Genomic DNA, 13413 nt, shown 5'->3' on the forward strand with positions numbered 1-13413 from the left:
TACAATCTTTCTTTGTTTTCTACAGTGGTGGATGGCCCAGCATGTTGCTTTTTTATTATTTTTGCCTGAAAGTGAGGTTAATTCCAGAAATTACTGGCCATCCACATACCTGGGGAACACCGTGTAATTTGCTGCCTTTATGGGCACAGTAGTAGTGTAATTAATACATCTGCCTATACATATGCACAACTGATGCATATATTTTGAATGAAGAACTACATATCTCAGCACACTTTACAATCAAGTGAGGTATTCATGGGTGGACCGCTATTATAAATGGTATTGGTGATTCGTGTACTGGGCAATGTGGAGTGATTTCCTCTATATGCTGCTAAGTGTCTCACTTTCAGAGCTGCAAGGGGAAGGAGGATAACAGTGGAGATAGAGTTGTAAAGTTTTGTTTTTACTTTTACAAGCGCCTGCAGTATGTTATAAAAGGGGCTATTTCATGCTATGTATTTATTTGACTCTATAAAACCTTTTTATCCTTTCTCTTTTTTGAATACACTATGGCACATGGGAAGCAAGGACAGTTTCTTTTGTTAAACAGAAGTGTCAATACACTAGACATTTCATTATTTAAGGTATTGGAATCACGGCTGTGGGTACTTTGTTGTTGTTCTCCAGCCTTGTTCAGACATGGTGAAGGAATGCCACAAAGGGACAACTTTCATGCTATTATGGATTGATTTCACTCTGCCATAATCAAGTAGATATTAATATAGCATTTTTTAAAGCAGAAGTTAATAAAATATCCTCACGTTAATTACTGAAACTCTTACATGCATACTGTTATAAGGTTACTACATTTACCAAACTGCCCTCTGTAGTTAGGCAAAACAGCTAAGTAGCTTTTGAGTTCTAACAGCCAGGTTGCCAAAATTCATGTAGGATGAGTGTAGGAAGTTTAGGCTTCCTTCCTCTGCTGGACTGTATAAAAACATTTAACAGCACTTTGTAGGGCAAAGGCCTTAACATGACCTGTCACAGGCTTATTTTGAATATGCTCATATGAACCTATACTATGGGCCTTCCTGCATGTCTCACCCTAAAGTGGCTTATTGTCTGACACTTTTGCTCTCTCTGTGCCTACTCATAATATCAGGAATGGAATGAATGGAAGCAAGGCAAGAGTTGCACTACAGAATGGTTGGGCATCTGAGCTGAGGATGAGTTCTACCCTAAAAGCACTGGCAGCTGGTACATTAGGGCAAATGGGGCATTACCCACCAACCTCATTCTGCTGTCAGCCTTCCTACTTGCAGCATGTCTAGGAGTAGTTGGCCTGGTATAATTCAGCAGGGAGGACAATGGGGACAAAACTAGAATTAGCTGACTCTGCCTACTATTGGCACCAACTCCAGTTACTGATGTTCTCCTTGCCTTCTACCCTGCCCATCCCAATGAGGGCCAGTCACCACTGTTTAATAGTGTTATTGAAATTACCTGCAATTACCATATTTTTTCTTCTTCAAAAGGGTGCCTACACATTTCCACTAAAACTCAGATTAAATGTGTAATTAGAGCTGTACAAAAATGTTTAACAAAAGTGGATGGATTTTCTTCACAATTTAATCCATAAGAACTTATTTTGATAAAAAAAATTTTTAAGTTCCTTATGGCAATCTATCCCCAGGTAAAAGTTGCTTGTTCATGAACAACCAGTGAACCAGAAGGTGGGCTGTGGCTGCTAGAAAATGTGCCACAAAGGTTCTAGACCGCAAAGCCCATGAGCTCCTGGCTCAGGTATTATGCATGTTCCAGATAAAACACACTGGGTGACACTTAAGAGAGCAAAAATGCCATCTGAACTGATCTCTTGTTACATGAAGGTCTCAAGAAGCAATGATCAAGCAAGCTCAAATAAAATTTAAGGAAAGTTGTAATCCTAGACATCTGACACATTAGAGATCTATGATTAGACCTCCCATCCCTTAATTTACCTTAAAAGCAGTTGCGGGGTGGGGTGGGGGTGAATTGGATCAGGACTATAGTACCTGGGCTGCTCTTTGCCCTATTAGGGAAAACGTGTGTGTACCCATATGTTTTCCCTAATAGGAGAAATAGCAGCAGTATATGTGATTTATTTCATTTTCTGTATTTCTGTTCCTTCTGCGAACATGCATTGAAAAAACACTTAGATTGGGAACACACACCATGGGGGAAAGGGTTTAACCACCTTTCCCTGGTGTTACGATCCCAGTCCTATTCAGGGGCCCTGGATATCTGAACACAGAACAACAATATCTAGTCTAGCATGGTCCTATGTTTTTAGACAACTTAATTTTGTGGTGGGAGGAAGGAATGTGTGTAGCTATACTGCATTCTGAGGTAGTACATAAAGTTATATATGTAGATGTAAAGGCAAAACATTTAATTATGTAACATTTATGTATAGTTGAGATAAGCTCTGTAAATAGGGGTCAGTTGAAACAAGGAAGCTTTATTCACCATGGTCTACATATACAGCTCAGAATGTACCGTTTAAAGTGGCTTGTTTAGAAATTCATAGTGGTTTAATTTTCAAATAAGGAACTTTGCCTAAAAGGGCTTTTTAGGTCTTGTTTCAAACTGGTACAATGATGAAAGGATGTCAATATTTAAGATGTCACTCCTCAACAAGAGAAGGGCAGTTGTATGAGAGCGTAACCTATTATACGTTATGCTTATATGAATTGTACATCCTTCTGCCTTTTGAGAAATGTAAGATGCAAAGCACTTAAAAGATTTAAGTGTTGTGCTCAGCAGAGTTCCACTCGCACTGGGGCAAAACAGTAGAAAACCATTTAAGCGAATCCTCTACCCCCACCCCCTCTAAAACTGCGACTGGGGTTTGAAGGACCTGCTGGAATAGCAAGGGAAATTTTGTGTGAGGCTGTAGGTGAAAGTGGTGAAACTGATTGCCCCCTCCCTTCATTCAGTGAGAAGCTGCTGCTCGATCCCGGTTCCCGCTGCAAATGGAAGAATCCTTTCCATTCATGGAAGGACAAGTTGGGAACCAACTCAATGTTTTTAGTTATTAAATTTAAAATATGAATGCATGCTAATATTCTAAATACATTTCATGCTAAAAGTATGTGAGTGCTAGATTCCTAAGTGGTATTTCAATGGTTGCATAAAGCTCCAGTGATTAACTTTCCACAAATAATTTGAGGCCTAGTCACCCCATCCACTCCCTGTGCTTACAAGGGAGTTTGGTAGAAGGTTTCCTAGGAATATCTATTTGGAAATATATCTTCAGTAATTCCCCCCCTCTTAATATTAGAAAATAAGGCAAATACTGTTCAGAAAAAGGTGCTATGACCTCCAGACTACACTTTTACTAGGTCACCAGGTAAACATATGACAAGAGTGGGAATCATATCAATAACAAAAGCAAGGCTTTTTGTTTTTAAATCTGCATTTTCAAATAGAATAAAAAGCTATCAAAAGGACTCTGTTACTGAACATAATATTCAGAAAATACTTTTTAGACTTTATAGATACAAGCTTCCTGTATTTACAATATATCTTCTTCTAACACCACCCGTTTTCCCCTTTAAGAGACATGCCCATTAAATTACATAACATGTTCCAAATGTGGAATAACATGACTGGGCTGGTAAAACTGAAGCATCAGGCCATCTTGCATCTTTTTGGACTTGCTCTCTGTCAGAATTTGGTTCTGTAAAATCTCTGGTTGCCAGCTGCTAGGCTGCACAGAAGCATGTCAGGAAACAGAAAACAACAACAATGCAAACTGCCATAATAATTAACGTTAGCGTAATAAAAAAAAGTAGTATGTTCACAGATGCTCTAATAATTACTTTAACATTTTGGCTTTTAAATTTTAGCAAATTGCTTCTTTCTTTTGTGAAATTCAGTACATTGTTTCAAAATACTGTGCATTAGAAAATATACACTTTGCCCATCCAAGTGGCTTACCAATTTGGCTTTATGTATTAAACACATTTTGACATGAGTTTGAAAATGTAGATCAGACAAAAGCAATTTTTTACCTTATGCCTACTAGTTAATTCTCAATAGAGTGGGAGGTAACAGCAGAATGCCTGTTCTTTAACTAGAAACATTTGTGTTTCTTAGAAAGATGTCTAGCAGGGGTTGGGGAACCCGTGGCTCCCATATGTTGTTGGTACTCCCACAAGCCCTAGCCAGCAAAGCCTACATGGTTTTTTCTTTCCTTGAATTCAAACTTGTGCGTGGCCTTGACTCAGGCATGTGGGTCTTAAATAGCTGCAGGATGTAGAACCTGAACTCATATGCTGCTACCTATCTAAACAGGGTGGTTCCATTCTCTTTTGGGACAGCTACTGCAAAGAAAATCAAATACTGCATGGGCAAAAAGCGGCTGATAATTCCACTTAGCTGATAAAAGCTATTAGTGGTTAAGTACAAAAATTTGTGGGTAACTGATTTTTCTTTAAAAAACCAAACAAACCAGCATACACCACGTATTTAAAATGTAGCAGGTGTACAGCAGGTGGGAAAGTTTAAATAGAATTATACTCCTTGTATATATAATGCTGAATCTAGCCACCCTGTCCCAACCAAAGAAAAGAATGTATAGTTGCTAGAATGTCAGATGAGGAAGACATAGTCTGAGCTCCTTGTTTAGCTTCAAAGTTCACTGGGTGACCCTGAGCCAGTTGTTCTCTCTGTCAAACCCACAATATGTGGATGTTTTGAGGATAAAAACCCTTCACCTTTTGGAGTAAAAATGGGATTAATAGTGCTGTTAATCATACCCCCTTTCCCCGGCTAGTAAAACAATGTATGCTTTTTGTGATATTTAATTGAGAGGGTGCATTTAGTGGAAAATGACAGTGAAAGCAGCTTTCACTACAAAATCAGGCTGCTGTGAGTATTATGGCTCTTGCTGAAGCTCACAGTTTAGGCTGATTTTGTTCCTGACAGTTTTGAGCACCAGCTGACCTCCCCTCCATCATACAGAAATGCACATCAGTTGCTTAGTGCCCCACCAACATGGCTCCTATAAACTCACTGTTGTAAGGTATTTTGCACATCTGAGTGTGTCTCTTTAATCATCTGCAGTAAAGAAAAAAATATTCCATCATATAAAATACACCGTATCCTCCTGAAGTGTGTGTACATGTGTGTGTGTGTGTGGCAGGGTGTGTGTGTGTGCACAGAATCAAACAGAAAATGTGTTAGGAGCAATTTTTACAGTGCGTCACTACACATGTGGCATACTCAAAGGACAGCTTTTGGGCTGATCAAAATGTAGTATGGTCAAAATTCTTCAAATACACATGTGTGTGTTTGTGTGATGTGCTGGGAGAACAATATAGAGTATCTCTTTTCTCCACCCTGCTACAACTATTTTAGCTCATTGCCTGGGTCATCTCATCTCAACATAGCTTTTATATAGCATGTTTGACTGTATCTAGAGAATCTAATTCTGATTACCTTCATATTAATAGATTATGTTTCTGAAAGCTTTAACAAAGGCAAATGAGTTTTAGAACCATCAAAATAGGTAAGAATTTTTTCTCCAAATATCCCTATAAAGTTCATATAAGTGCATAATTAGAAAATACATCTTTAAATAGAGTCAAAAACATATTCTGCAAATGATATGGTTTAACTTTGGTACAATCCTATGTTCTCATTCTTAAGAATTTTTTTTAGCAGTGATAAGCCATATATCTTTCTACGACTGATGCTGTAGATTTGTGATAAAGTTTAACTGAAACCAAAATAGCTGAATCCATCATGCTTAAAACTTGAGAGATAAGATTCTAAAGAAATTGATGGGGGCTGTACAGTGCTTTCTCAGGCTTACAAAAAAGGTCTGTTATGATGTGTGCTGTATCAGCTCCAATCTGAATTAATTAATATGCAAATTTTACTTTTTTTCCTTTCATGTCAAAGTAAGAACTGCCGATGGCCTCCTGTCCTCTTTCGTTGACCAGATCTTTCGATGCTGCTTGTTTTAAAAGCAATTTTGTATGTTATTCATCTCCATTCATATAAACCATTCCCCACACTTTTAGGAACAATCTACTGCACACCCTCCCTGAAATTCATGGGAGCTGCATAAAAACATAGTAGATTGACATGTGTGAGTAATACTAAAGAAGAAGAGATAGGAACATTATATTTTAACACTGCTTATATCTATTGAGGATTGCATTTTTAATATACAGTAAGTTGTGTAGTTTTTTTTTGCACAATAACTTTTGTAAAAATACATATATTCTTTTCTGGTTGTTATTTTCTGCAATTCATTTGAATTTCATTTATCTTCATTGTTGCTCTTCCCACATTTAGCTCTTTTCACCATGTCTCCATTTAAAGTAATTAAAACACTTCCCAGTTCTTTGGCATTGGGAGGGGTTCATACCGCTGTGATACTTCCATTGTGACGAGAACGTGACCTTTCCAAATTTACTCGTCTGTTATCTGGAATATAAAGGGAGAAGGAAACAACATTATAAGATTTTTAAACATGGATACTGCAATGTCAAGAGGTTTTAAAGCAGTCCTGAAAATAATTTCAAAGCAGTAGATAAATAAATTACTAGGTGGATGGATGAGAGAAATTTCAGAGTATAGGTGCCAGGAGTTCAAAAGTTCTGCAATCAACAATAAATTAATCTCCTGATCTGAAACTCTTGGGTGATAAAGGCATTGGAAGAATTCTGTGGCACTCTCCCTTGGAAATAGCAGGTGACAACCAAAAATGCAGGGGAAAGTGTGACTAAGTAAAGATGTCTCTGTGCCCAGTTGCTTAGGGAAAGAGAAAGTAATGTTATCCTTTCCTTGAGAGGCAAATTCACTAGCATCATTCATAAAGTAGGAACAGATGAGACAACTGACTATTCCCTTTACATACACCCACACCCACACTAACACCCCACTTTCTACAAATTACCTGGATGAGCAACTTCAATATAAACTATTCCTGCACAGCAATTATTGCAATGGAAAATCATAGCATAGGAAGATTATTTCATTGGCTACAAGTCCAATATCCTGAAAGCACAATTTTAAGTCAGGCATGCTATAGTTGAAAATATATTAACAAACATGGTATTTCCTCAAATGTGTTTAGCATCTCCTGACCAGTAAAATGCAAGTGACATGACTGAAATTCCTGCATGATAGAGACATGCAACTGATTAGCTTAAATCGCATGACATATGTTAGCTCTCTGGAGATAAATAAATGTGACACATTGAGAGAAGAGTTAAATAGTTCTGGGAAGGGTTCAAGAAGAACTAATAAACTTCCATTTACTTCCGTATCAGTAGCTAGAAAAATGGATTTTAGAATTCATGGATAAGTGCCTCCCAGCCACTTTCCTTTTGGGCAATGTCTCTCTTCCCTTTTCCTCCTCCTGAAATCCCTGTATTAAGAAATTTGAAGTTATGCAGCCAACCACACAATGAAAGACACATGTGTCCCACCCTACTGCACCTCATGATAGGCCGAACCTCTTTTGTGAAACCCACAAACTATGACATTAATTCAGCAAATCCTGCTGAACTAAAGTCCAATTTGCATAAAATGTACAATATGTTTTTATTAATCTCTTATAAAAGACTATGGGAGGTAGAGGGCATCATGCAAATACAGCAAGCTCTTTGCATTAATCATGGAGATGAAAACTCTGGAACCAGTTGGTGAGACTTCCTACAAATATACATCTCTGCCATGCAAGGATGAAATCATCACATACAAATAAACAAGCCCTAAAAGAGTTGAACTGATTGTTGTTTGAAAAAGTTCTAGAAAAGGAGGGTGTATCCCTGGACTAAAAAACCTCAGTTAAAAGAGTGATAACTTGACGAATTTGGATAATGTCTAGTAAAAATAGCTAGAAGATACTCTCTTTGGGATTATGTTGTTGACAGAATGCTAAACCAAACTACTGAATTTTTAATTAACACCTACAATCCTGTGGTGCTGTTAAAATGATTATTTGCTGTTGCATTTAGAATGTTTAAGTTGCTGAAGAAATGGGAGGAGGACCAGGGAGAGATTCTTAGCTATGACCCAATATTTCTGCTCAGAAAATCTATTTCCACTTTAAAGGGCTGGAAAAAAAACTTTTGCAAGATTTAGAGTTTAAGCTTTGTTTTTGGAAGTGAAATATGTACACCAACATTAGACAAAGCATTCAGCTTCACAACAGGAAAGAATGACAGGTTGAGAAGGCACGGAGTGTCTGTTGCTTGTATTTCTTATCCTTGTACCATACATGCATCTTACATTATAGAAAAGAAAAACACTGGCTTTCCTTATTGCCTTCTGTATAAATCTCAGGGCAGATAATATTAATATTAAATAAACATATTAAAACCACCAAATGTGAAAAAATATATTCAGCAGTAACCTGCTCACAAACGCATTACCACAAACTCATTATACCAGTGACTATTAATAAATGCCTAAGTAGCACCGGCACTCTCCTTCCCAAAGCATGGTGTGACTTATAATTGGTGCTTGCCGCTATGTGGCTAGGAGAATAGCAGCATCTCTGCGGAACGAGGATCTGGGGGAGCCTGTGTTGGCATGCAAGAATGGGGTGTGCCCGCTGGGCAAGCAAAAAAGCACAATGCCGCCATCTACTAGTTCCCCTGTCAGCCAAGGGGCACCCCCCCCCACCGCTGCCACGTCAGAAGTTGTGATCCAGAAGCCCCATTCTTGATGGAATAAAATGAGGGATGGCAGGAGGAGAATGATGGTCCATTTGACAACTCCTGTGCACACAGGAATCGAACGGACCTGAGCATCCTTTAACTTCCCCTCCACCTCACCGTTCCGCTGTTAAATCTGCTTAAATAAAAGAAGCACTTTGTGTGCTCTAATACACCCCAAAATAAATAGAACCCCCGCGATGGGGTGAGCTCCCGTTGCTTGGTCCCAGCTCCTGCCAACCTAGCAGTTCGAAAGCACATCAAAGTGCAAGTAGATAAATAGGTACCGCTCCAGCAGGAAGGTAAACGGCGCTTCCATGTGCTGCTCTGGTTTGCTAGAAGCGGCTTAGTCATGCTGGCCACATTACCCAGAAGCTGTACGCTGGCTCCCTTGGCCAATAAAGCGAGATGAGCGCCACAACCCCAGAGTCGGACACGACTGGACCTAATGGTCAGGGGTCCCTTTACCTTTAGAATGTCAATAAAGTTCATGCCACATATTTCAGGGAAGGTATTTCTAAGTTGAGTAATGTTTTTCATATCGCCATCTGGTGCAATTCCCCTAGCACCTTTAATTTCAGTCACCAATGTAGTTCTTTCAGGATCAGTATTATGTGGTTCCTGATAGCTGTCCTGCCAATATATTGAAAGCTGCATTTTTCACCAATTGCATTACAATAATTGAAATGCACACAGTGGCTAGGCTATCTCTATCCAGAAACCTTAGGAAGAAAGGACGGAAATTTGTCATTAACATGAATTTCTATTTGAAGAGTGGACTGGAGAACAACCAGTGAATAGGATGACCCACTGGATTGGATAGGGAGGCCTTTTAAAGTATTTTGCCTCCTCTTCCAGCCATCCCACCCTCCAGTTCTAAGTGGCAGAGCAAAGAATGAACCCTCTACCCCAAAATATAACCATAGCCAGGATGACTGTGCCCAGTACAAAATAAAAATAAAAAATGCCACAATTTGGAAATTACATAACACCACATTTTCAAACTAGGACAACAAAAACATATGAATCTACACCCTGTAAGACTAAGATAAGGCAGAGGGAAAAACAGAGGTGAGTGAATGTCTTCCCAGCACACTCTTCAAACAGAAATTCATAGCAAAGACCAATTTCTGTTTTTGTTTGAGTGGCCTGGATGACATTCAGTGAATAGGAACAGAGCAGTTTTCTCTAAGGACAGGGTGGGATACCTCTGCATCAAAAGCAAACAACCCTCTGTAGAACCTTTCTATCCAAAGCAGCATAAACTGAGGAAGAAACAGTATGAGAAGAGGCGCAGTGGCCACCCTGGAGCATATGCATTGTGTGCAAAAGTCTCCAGGTTCAACCTTGGTAGGGTTGAGAAGGATTCCTGCTTGAAACCTCAGAGAGATAAGACAGTACTGATTCAACCATTTGTTCTCAGAGAAAAGAACATGCTCATACTATGAACGTTCCCCTAATACTGCTTCCAATGAAAATTCATAGTATAAAAAGAACTTTCCAATCTGTGCACAAACAGCAGTATTTAAATATTCATGTTGTAATCAGACAAATTAAATGTCTTCTGTACTTTGACTGGTAAGCTGCTGAATTAATTCTCTTCTGTTTAAGTATGTACAAAACCCTAGCTGAGAATCAGTTTGTTTTCAATTGATTTAGCACAGGGTTACTTCGAAGAATGTGGTATGCTCCAGATGAAAAGTGCTCCCCTTTCTGCCCTCATCTCTCCAGCAGGGCACATACCTCGGCTATACATGGCCCGGCCCAGCTCTATGGGGCTGCTTGGGTGTCTCCCGAAAAGACAGACAGATGTAGTTACTGTGTCTGCCATTTCTGTAATTCTGCATGAATTTGAAAACCATTCTCCCTGCCTCTGAAATGAAATGCAGTCACTCATTTTAATTGCAAAACCCACTTAGAGCTGATTTTGAAATTGTAATAAAGTGTGCCAGGACACAAATGCAATGAATATAATACATCGGCTATGCAACTACAATGCCATGCCTTTTTGAGCTTTGTCAGGGATATCTATTGTTCTTGTAACAGCTAAAAACATAAATACCCCATGTTTTTCTCCCCCTATCTCATCTGATGCACGTGAGGGAAGATTCACTTAGCTTGTAACTGCTTCTCTATGAAATATACCACCCAGCATTCTTTTTCTTAGGTCAATTATGTGGCTGGAACTTTTCAATCTGCAGAGTCAGGATGACTTGAAACTCCCACACAGCAGTAATTTCGTAACAATCCTCTCTCTGTGTATCTAAACAGTCAGCTTTCCATCACTGTCGAGCCTCAAAAGTTTAGGTGGATGTCTCAAGAAGTCCTAATCACATTTTAGTTCTCATGTTTGCAAATCAAATGAAAAGTTGCACTGGCCAAAACTTGCCATCTGATTTTAAAATGGCGCGCACACACACACACACACACACACACAAACTTTCTATATTGCATTAGCAACATTTGGAAGTGGTGCACTGGAGACAAAAAGGTGTACTAGGCATAAGCTTGTGAAAATACCCTTAAGAGCTATTTTAGGTAGCTTGGGAGGCATAAAAGCATCCAGGAGAAGAGGGAAGGACCATGACAATTTACACAGCTCTGCTACTCTCTCCAGTGAAAGAAGGATAAAGTTTGAAGCAATGCCCTTAATATCTAGTTACCTAGGCCATTATTTTTATAAACCAGACAAGGAAAAGAAGCAGTTGTCTTTCCCTAGCAAACACTATTTGTGAGGGCTTTAACAGGAAATGGGCTATAACTTCAGACACAGGAAATTCAGACACAGTTCTGGCACCGATCTTTCTAGAAAAAATGCACTGTTTTTGTTTGTGGCATAACACAACTTACACCAATATGTGGTTTTATAAATTGCTTTCTGGTCCTTGACCGTAATAAAGATTTTACTTACTAATGCACTGAACAGGACTATGAACCAAACTTTGTTATTGGGAACAATAAGCATTTACAAAATGAGAATATATCCATCAATGATGCAAGTATGGTCACTTCCCTCCCACTGTCTCCTCCAACCTCCTAAAGAACAGAATGGGAACCTGTGGCCTCTAGATGTTGCCTGTAGATCTTGCTGGTCTCCAACTCCCATCAAGCATCGTGACCATGCTGCCTGGAGCTGAAGAAAGCTGAAGTCCAACAACATTTGGAAGGCCACAGATTCTCTTCCCAGGTACAGTCTACAAAACCAGAGTTTCTAGGAAAGCTGCCTGTATCATTCTCCAGAATTAAAAGCCCAGGACCTTTCTCAGGAAGCAAGGGAGTAACAAGTGAAAAAAGGAAAAAAACTTGCCCCTCAGAATGTGGCTTTGGGGGCCTATTTTGCTTACCTCTGATCTGGAAGGGAGAATAGACGATTCTATAGATATATTACGTTTATATTCAAATATGTATTACTATGTGAGCTGTAGGGATGTGGGAGGCGCTGTGGTCTAAACCACTGAGCCTCTTGGGCATACTAATCAGAAGGTTGGAGGTTCAAATCTGCACAATGGGGTAAGCTCCTGGTGCTCTGTCTCAACTCCTGCCAACCTAGTAGTTTGAAAGCATACTAGTGTGAGTAGATAAATAGGTACCACTGTGGCGGGAAGGTAAACGGCATTTCCATGCACTCTGGTTTCTGTCAGTGTCCCACTGCACCAGAAGCAGTTTAGTCATGCTGGCCACATGACCTGGAAAGCTGTCTGCGGACAAACGCTGGCTCCCTCAGCCTGAAAGTGAGATGAGTGCCGCACCCCATTGTCACCTTTGACTGGACTTAACTGTCCAGGGTACTTTACCTTTACCTATGTGAGCTGACTCTAATAGCAGAAGTGGCTTTTGGTCTCATATTCTATAAAAGCAATTAAATGTCCAGGGAGCATTGCTTTAATTTATTTTTCTCTGGAACCCAGAAGGAATCATTTCAAATGGTGCTATGACATAACAATATATAAACTTAAAGTTAAGTGAATATGAATGAACACACAAAAAAACTTGATGCCTATTTAGTAATAAAAAGGGCTGTTGCTAAAACTCCACCTTATTAGACTAATTTTGGTTGAAATAGCAAAGATAGGGGAGAAAACACCCTTGTAAAGGCATTCATATGGCCTGTACCTTTGGGAGGCAATGAAAGCATTTGCATCAAATATTTATTTGTTCCTTCATTTAAAACTTTGCTCACTGGAAAAAAGCCTAATGAGATACACATCTAGTTCTTATGAAAGACCCGGGGGACAATATTCATACAATTCTAGGGAAGTTTAGTACAATATAAGCAACACAAAACCTAAACACGACAGACAAGAGTGAATAGAGGCAAGTGCATTACATTTTCTGCTTAAAGGCTTTATTAAGGGATTAAAAGAGCTTAGAACCCAAAGAAGAAAAAGCAAAAATCCAACAGCACAAGGCATTTGTATAGTAGCACCTCCTGATTTCTAAATAGAAGTGAAAAACATTAAAACAGAAGCAATGCCAGGCCTGACTGGCTTCTACATTTGGTTCCTCTTCCTTCAAGAACCACTTACCTGGTGGAGTCTACAGTAAGATTAGTGAGTGCCATAGAGGTTCCTATCTCTACAAAAGCTCTCCCCTCAAGTAGGATGTTATGAACCTTGAGAAGAGTAAAGTGCCTGTTGGGAAGACTTGCTGAATTAATTTGCACAAGCCAAGCATTTGGTAGATCTTAATAAATGAGGATTGAAATTATTATTTTCTTCATGCTCCATTAGATTCACTTCAGACACACAGA

General features: G+C 39.2%; 1 protein-coding gene across 2 annotated transcripts in view; it reads right to left on the bottom strand.

Moving 5' to 3' along the window:
* Window positions 1-6085: 6085 nt before the first annotated feature.
* Window positions 6086-13413, bottom strand: part of DIAPH2 (diaphanous related formin 2) — a 322676-nt gene continuing 315348 nt past the window's right edge. For both annotated transcript variants that reach the window (XM_033137161.1, XM_033137162.1), the window contains exon 28: window positions 6086-6423. In XM_033137161.1, coding sequence (XP_032993052.1) covers window positions 6359-6423 — 65 coding nt within the window. In that variant the 3' untranslated portion in view covers window positions 6086-6358. The remainder of the gene's footprint in view (window positions 6424-13413) is intronic.

This window comes from Lacerta agilis, chromosome Z, assembly GCF_009819535.1.
Source record: "Lacerta agilis isolate rLacAgi1 chromosome Z, rLacAgi1.pri, whole genome shotgun sequence".
Lineage (NCBI taxonomy): Eukaryota > Metazoa > Chordata > Lepidosauria > Squamata > Lacertidae > Lacerta > Lacerta agilis.